This window comes from Rhinatrema bivittatum, chromosome 11 (genome assembly GCF_901001135.1).
Source record: "Rhinatrema bivittatum chromosome 11, aRhiBiv1.1, whole genome shotgun sequence".
Lineage (NCBI taxonomy): Eukaryota > Metazoa > Chordata > Amphibia > Gymnophiona > Rhinatrematidae > Rhinatrema > Rhinatrema bivittatum.
In genome coordinates this window covers 51,333,834-51,351,971 of record NC_042625.1, presented here as the reverse complement: position 1 = coordinate 51,351,971, position 18,138 = coordinate 51,333,834, and the positions used below count along the sequence as shown (strand labels likewise).

At 45.6% G+C, this 18,138-nt stretch overlaps 1 protein-coding gene across 4 annotated transcripts in view; it reads right to left on the bottom strand.

The window, feature by feature from the left end:
• The window catches only part of MED15 (mediator complex subunit 15), a 211,183-nt gene that overhangs the window by 191,512 nt on the left and 1,533 nt on the right, over positions 1-18,138 (bottom strand). For all 4 annotated transcript variants that reach the window (XM_029571062.1, XM_029571059.1, XM_029571061.1 and 1 more), the window contains exons 2-4: positions 17,942-18,029; positions 9,944-9,995; positions 9,236-9,265 (exon numbers count right to left, since the gene is read on the bottom strand). In XM_029571062.1, the coding sequence (XP_029426922.1) occupies positions 9,236-9,265; positions 9,944-9,995; positions 17,942-18,029 (170 nt within the window). The remainder of the gene's footprint in view (positions 1-9,235; positions 9,266-9,943; positions 9,996-17,941; positions 18,030-18,138) is intronic.

Below are 18,138 nucleotides of genomic sequence, written 5' to 3'. Positions count from 1 at the left end.
AGCCGATGCACTGTGCATACCGATTTCTTATGGCAGGCAATACGAGATGCAGAAAAACATGCACAAAATGGCATCACCGCAGTCATCAACTCAGCGTGCTACCCAAGCTTAAAGCGGGGCCTAGCCCACCAGGGAGCCATTCAACCTGCTCATAAGCCCACTTCCCTATGCCCTAACGGGACAGGGAACGACATGGGTACAGCCCACCGTGCAAGACCAGAGGAAGTCTTACCAAAACCCCTCCAAACATCTCTGAATTGAGAGGTAAATCATCCTTTTTTTTTTTTTTTAAACTTACCTAGGCTCAGTGCTGAAAGGCTGAGTACAGAGAGTCTCCGGCTATGGAAGGGAAAGGATTTTGGCCATCACCGACACACTCGGGCTTCTTGCACCTGCTGCCTTTCAGCTGCTTAAGCAGCAACGTCCATGCCAGACCAATGCACACCTCTGAGGGATCTCAGAAATCGCCTCAGGAATTCTCAACGGGGGGAGGGACCTTTAGGTATCACCACAGGAGAACGAGGCTCAATTTTCCTTCTAACTTAGAAAGTAGAATTTCTCCTTCCAAAAAGTACAGCAATCTCATAGGGAGAGGTACATCCACCATCTGCTAGAATACTAAAGGGCTGAGGGCACTCAGGGGTGTATGAAGGATGACATCAGCTTTGAAATCTGACTCAGTCTCCATCTGCTGGTAGTCCATCTGGCTACATGCTAGGAAATCTTCAATTTGTTAAACAATGATCTCAATGTCCGGCTTGGCACCTCACTGCACATATACAAACCTCCACGACAGCTACACTCCACAAGTAAAAATTTGTTGGACATTCCAACTCCAGCAAACTGGATATAACATGGAACCACACCTTTACAGAGCTGGCCCAAAATTATGGAATGCGCTATCCAACTCACTATGCATGACTACTGACGTGAAGGCATGCAAGAGGGAGCTTAAGACTTATGTATTTAAACAAGCATTCAGTAACTTAATGGTAAAGTGAGCATGAAATGTTTTGCCATAAGTGCCTTAAACTCTCCTGTTAAGTGTCTACCAACATCCTCGTGGATCAAGTGGCTTCATTAGGCCTATTTTTTTTAAAGTTTGTCTTTGTTCTCTTTGCTAATGATTTACTGTGTTTTTATGTTTTGTTTTTAACTAATGTGTGTACCTTATAAACTGCTTTGTACACTATTGTAGACAACATTATATAAAAAATTTTAAATAACTAAATAACATGATAGAAGGAAGCATACAAGTCTGTCCAGCCCCAGAACATACAGAACAGCTTGGCCTATGCTGGTTTCACAGTGCTCTTACAATTTCATAGCAGCCAGAGGTTCTTGCTCCAGTTTTGCTCTTCCCTGGCTTCTCCCATTAGAGCATAAAAATCATCTGACCCTGGCTATTACCCCCCACACCTGTGATAGGTTTATTAATGGAGTTCCTGCTAAAGAAAGGGATAGTGGAGTATCTTGAATCCAGCAGGTTACAGGAGCCATGGCAGCACACTAAGTTACCAGGGGAATATCTGTAAGATGGGTCCTATGGTGGTAAATTGGGTTAAAAACTGGCTGAATACCAACAACTTCTGTTGCCTGTCAAACTAAAATCACACCAAGGAAAGGGGGTTATCAGTGGAAAGCCTCAGAAATCAGCACTGGGATCCATTCTGTTCAATGATTTTATATTAGTGATATTGCTGAGATGCATAGGAAAAAAAAGGAGACGATCCTACCACCGTACAGGCCATTAGTGAGACCTCATCTTGAGTACTGAGTCCAACCGTAGAGGCTGCATCCGGGGAAGGGCTACCACAATGTACAGGCAGGCACCATAGACCATATGAAATAAAAAGGAAAATTGGTTCTTACCTACTAATTTTCGTTCCTGTACCACCACAGATCAGTCCAGACTCCCGGGTTTTGCCTCCCTTCCAGCAGATGGAGACAGAGAAAGTTTCACAGGCACCGCCTCTTAAACCAGTGTGGCAGCTGTAGCCCCTCAGTATTGAACCGTACCCAAGCCAAGATGATAAATCTACTAAAAACCTTAACAACCCCACCCAACAAACAAGAGGATGGTGATGCTGTCCCAGAAACTAAGGTAAACAAACAGCATGGAGGACCAGCAGCAACTCTGCATTAGAAAAGAAACATCAGAACGAGCAGCAACTCTCCTCCCTCAATGGGCAGGTCTCTAGCCTGTGCCATGGTACTACAGGAACGAAAATTAGCATGTAAGAACCAATTTTCCTTTCCTGTTCATACCCAGACCAGTCCAGACTCCTGGGATGTACCCAAGCTTCCCTACACAGCATGGGACTGCGAGAGTCCCGCTCGAAGTACACGTTCGCCAAAGCCCATGTCCTCCAGGGCCTGGACATCCAAACGATATTGCCTGGCGAAAGCATGCTAAGATTTTCATGTAGCCACCCAACAAATCTCTTGTGGCGGTACCTGTCGATATTCGGCCCATAGAGCCACAAACCGGCAGCCAAGGGCGGGAAGGTAAATTAACCTTTCATCACTAGAGAAAAGGAAATTATCAGCTAAGTAGTAATTTCTCATTTTTCAGCATTCAGACAGGTTAATCCACAACCAGTGGGATGTCCCAAAGCTACTACCAAACAGGGCGGGAGGCTGTCTGTGGTCCAACCAACACCACATTCACACACAGAGGCTGTGCCCTCCTGGGCTTGCACATCCTGGGAAAAAAGTGTGTACGGCAGAACTCGGCAAATCTCGACAGGAGACAAACAATCAAAGCTCCACCCATGACACTGCCTGAGCTCTAGTGGAATGAGCCCTAACCTGTCTAGTCAAAGGCTACTCCGCATCCATATATGCGGCCGCGATAACCTCCTTAACTCAATGGGCTAACATAGCCTGCGATGCCGACTCACCCTATTTTACCTCCACTGTGGAGGACAAAGAGGCGGTCATTCTTCCTGAAAAGTTTTAATAATCTCCAACACCACATCAGATATTCATTCACATCTCTCTCCCTGTCCAGCATGAGAAAATAAATCAATTGCTTCAAATGAAAATCCAAGGCCACGTTCGGCAAAGAAGGACAGAACAGTCAGAAGCTGGAACACCCGCAGGAATGGTTCCCAGCAAGAAAGAGCCCTTGGCTTCTTTAACCTCAAGGAGAGGCTACGCAGTCGCCAAAAGGTGGAAATTTGCCAAAATTCTAGAACCATAAAGGCGGCCCCATGAGAGCACCAGCAACCAAAAAAAAAAAAAGGGGGGGGGGGAGGACGAAGAAGCCTCACACCCTACAAAACCAGGCCACATCTGGATGGGCCAACAAGGGTCTGCCATTCACCTGACCTTTGAAAACAGGCAAGAGCTGAAACCTGCATCTTCAAGATTTTAAGGGCCAGGCCCTTAAGTGACCCATCCTGTGAGAATTCCAAAATGAGTGGGATCTCAACTGAATGAGGAATCATGCCTAGTTCCTCACAGAAACCCTCAAACACTCTTCAAATCCAAATGTAATCTAAAGAGGGGGAGAACTTTTGTGCTTGAAGCAAGGTGGAAATCCACACTTCAGCAACAGAGCCCTTTCATAGACCATACCAAAAGACAAAATAGAGACAGATCTACAAGAATATGTCCCTGTCATAGCAGGTCCCTGTGGACCGGTAACCGGGAAGAGTCGTCCATCAGGATCCTCCGCAAATCTGGAACCACCAGAAGCACCAGTCCCATGGGTCCCTTGATCTTCCAAATCAAATCACTCTGCCCAACATGGGCAGGGGAAAAATCATACTGAAGCTTGACTTCCTGCCACTTCTGGTTCAATGTGTCGATGCCTAAGGACTTCAGGTATCCCCTGCAACTGAAAAAAAGGGAGAAACCTTCGCAGTGAGCGATGTTGCCAGCAAATCTATAAATGGTAAGCCCCAGCAGCCCACTTTGAGCTGGAACACTTCATCCAACAAGTCCCATTCTCCTGGATCCAGACTGTCTGCTGGGGGGGGGGGAAACAGCTCTTACATTGTCTTTTCCCGCAATGTGAGAGGCGGAGATTTCCTGAAGATACACTTCAGCCCATTCTAAGAACTGGACTATTTCCTGAGACTGGCTCTTGGTGCCTTCCTGGCATTTGACATAAGCCACTGTCGATGCAGTGTCTGACATTCATAATGCTTGACCCTGCCAGCAGTCAACAAACCGCAGGCACACCAACTGAATGGCACATACTTCCAGATGACTGATGCTCCAGAGAGACCACTACAGTTCAGCGCCTCTACACCATCAATTCCTGACAGTGAGCCTCCCAACCCTGGAGGCTTGAATCCATCATGCTTACTAGTCAGTCTGGTGTTCGTAGGGAAATGTCCTTCCTTAGATGATCCACTTTCAACCACTATTGCATTTGGAAGCTAAGCTTCACCGGTAACTGAAGCCATATCGAGAAGTCCTGAGACTGGACTCCATTGTGAAGCAGTGTGCGCTGAAGAATGCACATTTGCCCTTGCCCACGGAACCACTTCTAGGATGGCTACCATCAACTGGACACCTACAGTTAAGACCATACCGCTGGGCAAATTGTTTCTGGCAGTAGCCATATCTGCACTATCCATTTCTGAATCCAGGTCTCCAGCAAGAGTACCCTGCTTTACTTCGCATCGAAACACAGAGACACTCCAGCATTTGAGATGGCCATAACCTGCTCTTGGCCAAGTTCATCACCCAACCTAGAAATTGCAAGGAAACCATCTTGCACGATGCCTGAAGACTTTCTCCATGCCTTTTGCCCAAAATATCTAGGTATGAATGAACCAGCATACCATCCTGTCTTGACACTGTCGCTACCACAACCAGGACCTTGGAGAAGGACCTGGGTGCAGTGGCCACACTAGAAGGTAGCGCTCGAAAACTGTTGCCACAAAACATCGAACCGCAAAAACAGATGACGCTCCAAACAAATGGGAATATGTAAATACACCTCTAACAAATCCAGAGACATAAGAAACTTCCCCGACTATACTGCCATTATCACCGAGCGTAAGGTTTCCATGCGTACCAGAGTCACTTGCAATGACTATTGAATCCCTTTAGGACCAGGATGGGTGAAAAGAAACTGTTTTGGGTACAATGAAATAAATGGAATAACAGCTCATACTTTCTTGTGACAAGTACTGGAAACACAGCCCACCAGCTCAGGGTTATCGACAATGTAACCTCCACTGCCAGTCCCATTTCGGGAGAGTTGCAGGGAGATGCCATGAAGTCGTCCCAAGGAACGCAGAACTCAAGAGTATGGCCATCCCTTATCAACTCCAGAATCCACTGGTCTAATGTGATCTTGACCTTCCTTCAATAAGAGGAGACAGGTGATCCTCTATTTCCAGTTCATTGGGCTACCTGGGCCAAAAGGACAGACCTACTCAGAAGTCAAGCCCTCTGAGAAGTTACTTCTCTGTAGGGTCAAAAATGTCTAAAACCCTAGCACAGTCCCTCATGCTGAAAGAGCACGCCACCTTCTTTTAATCTTCTGTAAAACGAGGAACTTGGGACTCACACTGCCAATTGATCATTTACTTCAGCTCACTCCCAGAATAAGAGTGATCCTTTAAGGGCAATTTCATAAGAAACTATAGCAGCCAACCAAAATCTTTGATCATGAACTAAAATTGAATTCTGACATAAATCATAAAACCAGAGAAGGTTATCATAAACTTAGTGTTAAAATGTCTAAAACCTTCATTAGAATTCAATGACTTCTGTACCATTCTGCAAATGTTGATATTTTCTACCCTTGATTATTGCTATTCCTTTCTGCTTGGTTTATTGGCTATCTGCATGAGACCTTTACAATTATTGCAAAATACGACCGCAAGAGTTCAATGTGGAGGGAAGAGATACGATCATATTACACCCACCCCAATTGCTTTACACTGGCTACCGATCAAATATCGAATTGATTATAGTCTTCTGTTTAATTCATAAATCATTAAATCGTGAAAAAAAATGAATGGTTAAATGCCTCACGCCATCTGCACACCCCTGAAAGGAACCTAAGGTCCACAAATAAAGGACTACTCACAGTTCCTACCATCAGAACTCCTCATTTATCAGAAGTTAGAGAGAGAGAGAGAGAGCAATTTTGATTGCAGGCCCAAAACTATGGAACTTGTTACCATGTGAGCTAAGGCTTCAGAAAGATTTTGATATTTTTAAAAAGAACTTGGGTCTATGCCAGTTGATCTTTACATAAGTCAATTTACTTCATATTTTAGTACCTTCGCTAATAATCTAACCTGCCCTAGCCCGGATCCCATTATGACTTCTTGTGTTTAAGTTTAAGTGCTTTTCTGCACTATTGTTTAAATGGTAAAGTTTATTATAATTACACCCCTGTTTCTTGTGAACCAGCATGATGGGACCACCGTCTTGAATGTTGGTATATAAAAAAGTTAAATTAAAAAAAAAAAAAAAAAAAGTTATTGCCCTACTCGGGCCTTTATTTTCAGCTGTAAAGCTTCCAAGTTATAGTCCTTGTTTAATGTAACTTTGTTCTCCTTCTGATTATAAATTGCTGTTCCATTTGTTACAGTTCTCTATCCCCGTTCGATGTAAACCGATCTGATATGGTATTTAACTATGAAGGTCGGTATAGAAAAATGCTAAATAAATAAATAAAGTCAGGCATGCTCTTGTTGAACATTTTGACATGTAACAATTTCTTTATTATATTCTATTTAATTTTATTTTTGTTTGCTTAATACAAAGATTTTATATTTGTAAACTTTATTTTTTATTCTGTAAGTTTTATTTTAACATTTCTGTACACTGTTAAGATTGTTTTACAGATTGACTGTATATAAAAGCAATAAATAAATAAAATAAATCTCAGTCACAGCTGACAAATTGCCGCTATCACCGAAGACAACCCTCTGGCTGAAGGACAGACCAAAGCACAGCCCGCATCCACCAAAAGGCAGCAGCCAGTTCCATCACTGCCCTGGTATTCAAACCAGTCTCATCGACTTCCTGAAATAGAAACAAACACGCGTGAGCCACCAGGGAGCAGCAAGAGGCTAACTGCAATTCACTACCACCGCCTCAATGCCTGCACAAGGATAATCTCAAATCTCCTATCCTGCACATTCTCCAATGCCGCTCCCCCCTTCTACAGGAAGGTAGTCCGCTTGGAGACTATACACACCAGCACATCCACTTTCGTAAAATGCAACTGCTCTCTCTCGCTGTTGGTTCCAGGGGGTACAGCCCTACCAAAGGATTGTTTCCCTTTAAATTAAGTTTCTGGAGCATCTCATTCAAGGCCAATCAAGGTACTAAAATGGGATTCTTCCTTGGCCTAGACATAGAACCAAAACCCAGCACTCCCAACGTCATCAGTGTCTGGGTAATCAGAGCCGGCAACCCATCTATATGACTCCAAACCTGGAGGGATTTCTCTAGTCTCCAGGGAGAAAGGATTGCCCTCATCATCCGAGCCAGTGGAGCCCGCAACAGGTCGGGGCTTACGCCAATGTTTATCTGTGGCACCAGACTTGCGGGATTCCGCAGCCTGCGATCCTGAACTTCCAGTTTTGGCCGGTTCCACCAAATAGAAGGGACTGCAGCCATTGAAAAATATTTCACCCCAGAAAAAATGCGAAAGGATCCATACCAAAACTAGGGAGTGCCGGAGAGGAGCCCACTGAGAAGTCCTCCTCTGCTGAATTCCAGGAGGGGAGCCTCAAAACTAGATAAAACTTCTGACAGATCCCCCTGATCCTAGGCTCAGCCGAATCCGTGGGAGACAACTCTCCCTGAGTCTCCAGGTAGTGCTGACAAGATTAGAGGGGACACCCTGCTGTGATGCTCAAATATTGCAAGCAATGTAATTTGCAAGGTGCTTAGGATTCTTTGCTACTGGCAGCATGGATAAGAAGTCCACTAACAGCACACTTACAAACAAGCGTCCAACAATTGTGCATCCTGTACAAGTCAAGCCCGGACACGATGCCCAAAAAACAGGACACCCAAAATTAGGACAGCGAAGCATGCCTATATTTAATATAGGGCCACCCAGAAACATGTAATCTCTCATGATGAAGAGCTTGGGCACCAGGATCCGAGGAATGCATGAACTATGGACACCCAAAATTTGTAAGCCCAATCCACGCGGTCCAAACGGACACCCAAATTGGACGCACAGGTGGGAACCAACGTCAGTCACTGTTTTTTGCAGCAGGCTTGCGCAGAAGGCAAGTGAACGCCGCTGCAGCCTACCACATGGCATCTCAAAGAAGCCTGAGAGCGGGACTTAGGCAAAAGGTTGCTCAACCCGCCAAAACTGCTGCAACTCCCCAACCCCTCAAAAAGGCGGGAACAGATGTTGGATCGACAAGCCAAGGCTCAGAGACCAGATCAGAAAAGGGACTAGGAATGCCTAAAATTATCCCTCTATCTTTTTATGTATGTATTTTATTTATTTATTTTGCACCACCTTACCTGAGCTCAGCCCATTCTGACTCAGTCGGTCTCCAGCTGCGGGAGAGGATATTGCCTTCACAGATGCACTCCACTTCCTACACCCGCCAGCCTCTCAGCTGATTCTCTCCTGGCAAGTAAGTAGACACCGGAAAACTGGATACTGGACAGAGGCACGCAACTGAAGGAGGGATCATGAGATATCACCTCGGTAGAACTCGACTGAGGGACCACAAGGTATCACTTCAGGAGAAGTGGTGAGTGATTAATCTCATTTTCTCCTCCTCTCTCAAAAAAAAAAAAAAAAAAAAAGACAAGCAATCCCCAGTAGAGAGATGTATGTCCACCGTTTGCTGAGATGGAGAATACTGGCAGGCTGAAGTCAGTGCAGGGGTATATATACCACGTCATCAACTTTGCTCTATCTCCATCTGCAGGTAGAGGTGCATAACCCACTGGTCGTGGATTAACCTGTCTGAATGCTGAGAAAGGAAATATTTATTCAAAGAAAGATAGCTGATACATGGAAAGGCCTGCTAGCGAAGATGGTCAAAAGCAAACCAGTAACAGAGGATCCGTGAATTCAAGAAGGGGTAGGCTCTGCAGCACTGCAGACGCCCAAGTGCCTCATGATCATTACCCTGTGGTTATTTTCTCTCCCCTTGACAAGCTCTGGTGTCCCAAGAGTTAGTAAGACCCTATTCTTCCACCAAAAATACAGACATGGTCCACATAAAACCAAGCTGTCCATCTACACAAAATTAATACTTGTGGCACTTACCGCTGACTGAAGCCTGCGATTTTTTATTGTCTGCATTAAAAAAAAAAGAAATAAATAGTATATTATCCATACCCACAAGCAGTATTTATTCTACTGCATCTCAGAGAGTAAACATGTTTCACAACCAACGGAACAATGCAGGAGATAAACCTGAAAATTCAAGCATGGGAATTTCTTAAACAGATCAAGCATTGCACTAGATTTCTGTGATGAGCTGGCCAAGAGTACATGAAAGGCCAGACTGAAACCACCAAACTAATTCTCACTTTAGTCAAGGCAGAGAGGGAATATATCAGTGAACTCCCTAAGCACCCCTCAAGAGGAAGCTTTATCCCTTGCTAAAGCTTCTCTTTGCGAGCAAGAGGAAAGGGTCCACACTCACTGAAGCTTCAGCCAGGGACATTGGAATTTGAACCTGTGACCTTGCGACTCTCTGCCAGGGTCTATACTGCTCAGTTAATAAGGTGCTCCCATGTCCAAGCAAGATGAAGATCCCAGTCTACTTTGGTCTGGTTGTTCATATCCATCCCTTTTATTACTTTACTCTGTTACAGTGGGTTTGAAATTATAATTAACTGTGGGAAAATGCAAGATCATCAGCTAAGTCCTATGAAAATTACACTTAATATTTCAGTGCGTGAGTAACCTTTGTCACTCAGTCAACCCAACTTAAAAAATGTTGTGGGAAAACAAGCACAGATTACTTACGGATGTCTCGGAAGTGAATTATAAGTCTGGCCACAAGAGAAAGATATTCCTCCTAAAATTAGTAAAATCAATAGATAAGTATAAGACAGTGGACAAAATTACTTAGCCGATAATTTTGTTTTCCTTAGTGTAGACAGATGGACTCAGGACCAATGGGTTATGCTCCCCTGCCAGCAGATGGAGATGGAGTCAGGTTTCAAAGCTGACATCACCCGAGATACACTCCTGCAGTGACCTCAGCCCTTCAGTATTCTCTTCAAAAGCCACTGGACATACTACTGAAAAAATTTGTTTAAAAGCTTGATTTAAAAAAAAAAAAAAAAAGGATAACCGTAACTGTACTCAACCAAACAGTGAATCCCAGTAAGATTAAAGATACCTTGATCTAGGGACAGGAGGACGAATTACCAGAAATTTCTTGGAATCGATATCCACTCCAAGGGCGAATCCTTGGCACCTATCTTGGGCAGCCATGGGCAGGATGCTGAGTCCATCTGTCTACACTAAGGAAAACGAAATTAACAGGTTAGTAATTTCTCCATTTCCTAGCGTGCAACCAGATGGACTCAGGACCAATGGGATGTGCAAAAGCTATTCCCGATCAGGGTGGAGGCTGCCCATAGTCTAGTTAACACCGCCCTTGCAAAGGCCACACCCTCCCGGGCCTGAACGTCCAGGTGATAGAACCTGGAGGTGGTGTGCAAGGAGGACCTCATCACCACTCGGCAGATGTCAACAGGAGACAGCAGTCTAGCTTCCACCCATGAGACTGCCTAAGCCCTAGTGGAATAAGCTATAACCTGAAAGCGTAATGGCTTTCCTTCCTCCACATAGGCTCCTGTGACCACCTCCTTAATCCAGCAAACTACGGTAGCCTGCAAAGATGGTTCACCCTGTCTCCTTCCACCCTGGTTCTGAAACTTCCAGATACCGCACCAAAAGCCTAATGACATTCAAATGGCAGAGGAGGCAGTATTCTTCCACATCCTTGTGCTTATCTAGGGATGGCAACAAAATGGACTGATACAAATGAAACTCCAAGACTACCTTGGGCAAGGATGTAACATTACAAAACTGTAACACTCCCGAGGCATCCGGAGGAACGGTTTCCGACACAACAATCCCTGAGGTTCAGAGATGCAACATGCCGAGCATATAACCACCAGGAACACCGTTTTCAGGGTTAATAAATGCAAGGAAAGACTGCGTAGTGGCTGAAAGGAGGGCCCTGCCAAAAACTCCAATACTAGATTAAGATTCCACAAGGGAACCGGCCACCGTAAGGGTGGCCGGAGGTGCTTCACCCCTTTCAGAAAACGGGCCACGTCCGGATGAACCGACAGGCGGGTTCCGTTCGCCTCGCCCCTGAAATAGGAGAGACGCTACCTGCACCTTCAAGGAGTTAAGGGTCAACCCTTTATTCAAGCCATTCTGCAACAATTCCAGAATTAGTGGGATTTTGACAGTCAGAGAGGAAACACCATGTTCCTCACACCAGGCCTCAAATACTCTCCAGACCCGCACATATGCTAGGACTGTAGGGAACTTCCATGTGTGGAGTAAGGTGGCAATTACAGTCGCCGAATATCCTTGCTTTATCAGGCAAGCCCTCTCAAGGGCCAGACCATAAGATAGAATCAAGTCAGATCCTCGTGAAGGACTGGTCCCTGCTGTAGCAGGTCCCTGTGTGGTGGGAGGCACAGGGGGGTCTCCACATGCCTGCATACCATGGATGCCTGGGCCAATCTGGAGCTACTAAGATGACTAATCTCCTGTGGCACTTGATTCTGTGAATGACCCTGCCTAGGAGGGGACATGGAAGGAAGACATAGCACCCTCCTCTTCCGGCCAAGTCTGAACGAGAGCATCGATCCCTAGGGTCAGCTAATCTCTTCTGCGACTGAAGAATCGGGAACCTTTGCATTGTGAGATGCAGCAGCATGTGTATGGACGGGAATCCCCAGTGATCTACTACTAGCTGAAAGTCTGTCCGACAATGCCCACTCTCCTAGATCTAGACTCTCCCTGCTTAGAAAGCCTGTGCTCTTTTCCTGTAATGTGGGAGGCTGAGATCATCTGTAGATGTATTTCTGCACATTCCATAAGGAGATCTATCTCCTGCACACTTACTGGCTTTTGGTTTCACCCTGGCGGTTGATGTAGGCTACTGTTGTTGTGTTGTCAGACATTACGCGGACCGCTTGACCCTGGAGTATGTGGATGAATTGTAGACACGCCAATCTGCCCAGGCTTCCAGGTGGTTTATGTTCCAGAGGGCCTCTTTCTTGGTCCAACACCCCTGACAGCAAGCTCCCCAGCCCAGAAGGCTCACATCTGTCATGAGGACCAGCCAGTTCGGATGAGCTTTCTGCAGCCACCACTGGAGCAGAGAGCGTACTTCCATCGGTAAGTGGAAATGAATAGTCTTGAGACAGTGGATTCCAACCTGACAGCAGGGAGTGCTGAAGTGGTCACATGTGTGCCCTCGCTCACGGCACTACTTCTAGGGATGCCACCATCAAACAGAAGACTTGAAGATCGCTCCACACCATTGTGCATATTATGTTCATCAACAGCAGCACTTGGGACATTAACTTCCTTATCTGCGTGGCTGGGAGGAAAACCTTGCCCTGCTTCATGTCGAACCGGATTCCCATATATTCCAAGGACTAGGAGGGTTTGAGACTGCTTTTGTCCAGGTTTACAACCCGAGTTCCTGAAGCAAGAGGTCACCCTGTTAGTCACTTGGAGACGCTCTTCCACAGACTTTGCCCGAATCAACCAGTTGTCCAAGTACAGGTGCACCAGGATTCCCTCTTTTCTCGACGCTACCACTATGATCACCATAATCTCGGAAAAGATTCGGGGGAGGGGGTGGGGGGGGGGGCAAGGCCAAAGGACAGTGCCCGGAACAGATAATGATGACCCAGTTCTGCAAAGCATAGGAAACTATGTTCTTTCCAGATTGGAACATGTAGGTAGGTCTCAGATAAGTCCATGGAGGTTAAGAACTCTCCTGATTGTACGGCCATTATCACAGAGCATAGGGTTTCCATGCGGAAATTAATCACACGTAGGTGTCAGTTGACACTCTTGAGGTCCAGGATGGGGCGAAAGGATCCTTCTTCCTTGGGTACAATGAAATAGATGGAATAACACCCTGTATTTTCCTGCGGCGCAGGTAGTGGGATTATAGCCCTCATCCTGCGGAGCCTTAGAGTAGTCTCCACTGCCTGCTTCTTGTGCTGGGAGTGGCAAGGAGACATCATGAATATGTCCCAAGGAGTGCTGCAAAATTCCAGCACATATCCTTCTCATATTGACCTTCAGTGCCCATTTGTCTGAAGTGATCTCGACCCACTGTTGGTAGAAAAGGGTCAGTCAACCCCCTATATCATTCCAAGGGTGGGTCGGCAAAACTTCATTAGGGAGTTTGGGACGAATCTGAACCCGAGCCTGATCCTCTATTAAACTACCGACTCCGAAAGGACTGAGACCTCCCAAAGGGCCGAGACCTCTGAAATGTCGAGTTTCTATAGGGGCGAAAGCTTTGGGAGCCCCTGGATCGAGCCCTCATAGGCAATGGGCGCTGTAACTACTTTCTCTTATCTTCTGGAAGCCGGGGGACTGGAGACTCACTCCATTTACTGGCCAGCTTTTCAAATTCATTTCCAAAATGGAGCGATCCTATAAAGGGCATCTTTGAAGGACTGGCCTTGGAGGTTGCTTCTGCTGATCAATTCCGCAACCATAGTTGTCTTGTGACCGCCACCACTGAGGCCACTCCTCTGGCCGAGTTACAGATTAGGTCCGAGCCTGCAACAGCTAAAAAGGTGGCTGCGGCTTCCATAACTGCTCTGGAATTTGCCTCGAGTCACCTACCTCCCGAGAGAGAGGAGCAGGCATGAACGAGCTACCAGGGCACAAGACGCAATCTGTAAGGTCATTGCAATTGCATCGAAGGACTGTTTGCGGATGAACTCCATCTGCCTATCGTGCGCATCCTTTAAGGCTGCTCCTCCCTCCACTGGGATAGTTGTTCGCTTAGAGACGGCACAGCGCATCCACTTTAGGGAAATGCAAACATTTTCTCACTGCCGGATCCAGTGGGTATAGAGCTTCTAATGCTCATCCACCTTTAAAATTTGCTTCTGGGGCATCCCATTTTTGGTCAATCAACATATGGATGGCTTCCTGTACTGGAAAGTAGCAAGAGGCTTTCCGTAGGGAAATCAGAATGGAATTCTTCTTTGATTCGGTCAGAGTCTACCCCAGGAACTCCCAGCATCTTCAGGGTCTGAGAAACCTGGGCCGGAAATTAGTCTCTTATGGAAAAACCATAACATGGTCAGATACGATTCCAACCCGGGGGGGGGGGGGGGGGTTCCCCCATCTTCCAAGAAATCTGGATCCTCTTCTTTGTCCATGCTGTCTGGGTCCCTGCCAGGGATACCTTTGGTGAGTCAAGGCATGCCGCGAGGTCTGCCAATAGGACTGGGAGAGGGAGGGCTTACCAGCTGAGGTTACATCCGGACAGGGGCAAGTGAGGAAGCAGACTGCATCTGTATAAAAGGCTTCCACCCAAGAGAAGGCGGCTGGATCCATACCTAGCCTGGAGGTACTGGGGTAGATGCTGCTAAATTTCCGTCTCCCATGGATGACCCAGTCCCAAGGTTACTCAGATCTGGGGTACTTCCCGTTAAAGCTGTGGCTGACCCATCCTCTGAATGAAAGGAGCCAGGCTTGGCAAAGTCCAGGGATGCCAGCTCTCCCTGGGCTTCCTCACATTGCTGACATAAACAAGAATCCAGGTCAGACTGTGCAGCCCTAATATGACAAGCAATGTGCTTATGTTTCTTTGCTGCCAGAGCCATTGGCAACGGTAACCGCGTGTTAAGACGGCTCATGCTTAAAATTTTATGTGCACAGATTTTGGGCGCCTCCGCAGGCCATAGCAAGGTGCACGCACAGCCTGTATGCCCAGCTTTACTTGTATTCTGCACCTAATAAGTTGCACATGTATATACGTACGTGATATTATACACATAGGGCAGACACACACTGTGCGTACCGAAGCTCTATGATGGGCACAACAATGCACACAAGATGGTGCCTCTGAGGCCCACCATGCGGTGTACCGATCAAGCCTAAAGCGGGGCCTAGCCCCCCCGGGAGCTGCTCAACCCGCTTGGCAATCCAGTTCCCCTTACCCCAATGGGAACGTCAGTACAGTGTGCCAAGCAAGGAGACCAGAGGAAGTCTTACTGAAACCCCTCCAACGTCTCAGAATTGGGAGGAAATCCTCTTCCCTCTTTTTTTTTTTTTTTTTAATTTACCTGGGCTCATCGCTTACCGGTTCAGTACAGAGACAGTCTCCGGCTGCGGCAGGAGAGGTCTTTGGCCATCACCGCCATGCTCGGCTTCCTGCATCCACTGCCTTTCAGCTGCTTGAGCAGAAAATTCCACATTGGGAACCGGCTACTGGACCAAAGCACACCTCTGAGGAATCTCGGAAATCACCTCAGGAATTCTCAACTGGGGGAGGGACCTTTTAGGTATCACCACAGGAGAGCGGGGCTCAATCTTTTCTCCAATTTAAAAGTAGAATTTCTTCTTCCAAAAGGTACAGCGATCCCCATAGGGAAAGCATGCCTGCATCTGCTGGAATCAGAGAAATACTGAAGGGCTGAGGTCACTGCAGGGGTGTATCTAGGGTGACATCTGCTTTGAAACCTGACTGTCTCCATCTGCTGGCAGGGGAGCATAAACCCTTTGGTCCTGAGTCCATCTGGCTACATGCTAGGAAATACCCAATACAATCCATTTTCATTCAGACAAAATATCCATCTCCCATCAAGTTAGTCAAGCCAGGGGAGCCATCAAGTCCCTTCTGGGAAAACAGCAAGTTTGCTTGTCTTCTTCTTGGCAGACAAACCCATGCCAGGAGGAGTAGGACAAGAAACAATAGTGGAGTAAGGATGACAAAGGTCAATAGGTGACAATGGATAAATAGTGATAATAATAAATGCAGCAGCTTTCTCCTTAGGTCACTAAAGAGAGAATTTTCAATCTCGCGCATAAGAAAGCCAGCAAAACACCCATAACTTACACGGCTTTTTGAAGCAGACTTACATACACATGTCCACTTTGAAAATGATCCCACCCAGTCTATGCACACAAGTTACGCCTGATAAAATATCCACACAAACTTTGTAATAAATTTACACATGCATTTTTTAAAATCCAAAATTAAGTGCTTTAAGGGAAATCTATGCACTGACACATGCATGTAAATATTCTGTGTATCGGGTGATCATTTATGTGCATAAAAGGTTTTACCTATAAAAGTCCCTTTAAAAATTACCTTCCCCATGGCCACTAAGTCTCAGAGGGTTTCCTGCTGCTGTAAATGCAGTACATTACTTTGGCATATTGCTGTTCAGGAAAAAACATGCATAGGTGTCAAAAAAGCAAGTCATGTGCTACTGACAAACTACCCTGTGATCAATTTTTTGGGTGCTGCATATTATTGCCACAGGAGCGCGGCACACCACAGCTAACCTGGTTGCATTTCTAGTTCCCGCCAGGAGCAACAGCCATATCTTTTGCTGAGCTAGAGAGCGAAAGGTACAAGGGCCTTCCTGGCTCAGTCCCAAGGGCTACAGTTAGCCTGGGCCTTCAGAATCCAGTGGATGGCTTTCCTATTTTTTTGTTAGCAGCCAATTCCTTTTTTCTGGGGTCAGTTGGCTTTGGAATTATCACAAAAAAAAAAAAAAAAATACCCAGAAACAAGATCAGTCCTAGAGTCTACCTTGAGGTTTTGGTCTTTTCTTCAGGGAGTGCTGGAAAGTTAATTCCCTCCAGGTGGAATATTTAGTGTTGCAAACAAAGAATTTAGCACAAGGAATTAGGGAGACAGGAGGATACTCATCCTCTGCCAGCCCTAAGTGAGGACCTGGCTACCCTCTTTTCTAAAAAAAGACCAGGTATCCCTGGGTTCATATTCCCAGCGTACCTAGCATATAGTTATGAATGACAGCCAGCAAGCAGATGGAGACAGAGATTAGACTCTCTGATGTCACATACCTCTGTGCTGATACCACCCTGCCATATTCCTGTAACACCAAAAATCAATAAACCACGACTGGGTGATTAAATGAACACTTCCAAATTTGCAAAGAAAATCACCCGCCACAACTCCAAACGTTTAAACAAACTTACTCGGCTAACACACTGTTGCTGCTATGTATCTTTCACCCACTTAAAGTCATATACTTATGAAAACATTTCCGCAAGTTATAAATATTTAAGGAAGGAGGAGGATAGTGTTATACTAGGACACTGCACCATGGCAATGTATCTGCTGTATATGTAATCATTAATTACCACCATCCGTCCACATTAATTTTGTGTGTTTATATTATTTTTTTTCTTTTTCTGCAGCCCTCTGAAACATTCTTTATAATCAAAGTGAATTAAAAGCACAAGTCAGTTAGAAGAGAGTAAAACTTTTCATTGATGTAAATGAATCTTTCAGCGCATTTAAATGAGTCCAACAACGAAACAGCATACTTTCCTCCCAACAAGCATCTGTGGACAATCTCAGTATCAAAGCAAAAAAGGAAACAAAAATGACAAAATAAAAACAGCAAAAAAAGCAAAGTGAAAAAATAAGGATAAAAAATGAGCGAAAAAAAGTTAGAGGGACTCAGTTTTCTAAATATTTTTCCATCCTAAAGGGGCCTTCCAAACATGTACTTATAGTGGAAGAACAAACTCTGCTATATCACAGAGATCATTTGGCTATGGGAAGTGAAGCTAAATAATTACTAACAAGAAGAAAATACATGAAGCAGAAAATCCAGAGAAGCAGAGCACACTCTTTCCTCTTTGCTTATAACAGGAAATGTGGAGGGCAAAACTTGTTAGGGCATTTTGGTCTATCAGCTGCCCAGTTTTGTGCTATGCATTGTGGAGCAGGGCATCCAGGTACCTTACCCGGTTTTTGGCCTTCATGAAAACATGGTTCTCCATGTCTTTGCTGGATTTGTTGTGGGCAACGCCAGCTTTCCGCATCACTTCATCTCTGCAACAAAAACCAGGAAGTGATTTCTCTGAAGGCTGCAAAAATGGTTCATTTTCTTGGTTTTCTTTCCCCAGTACAGGAATGTAAAGAGCAGAAAGACACTCTAAAG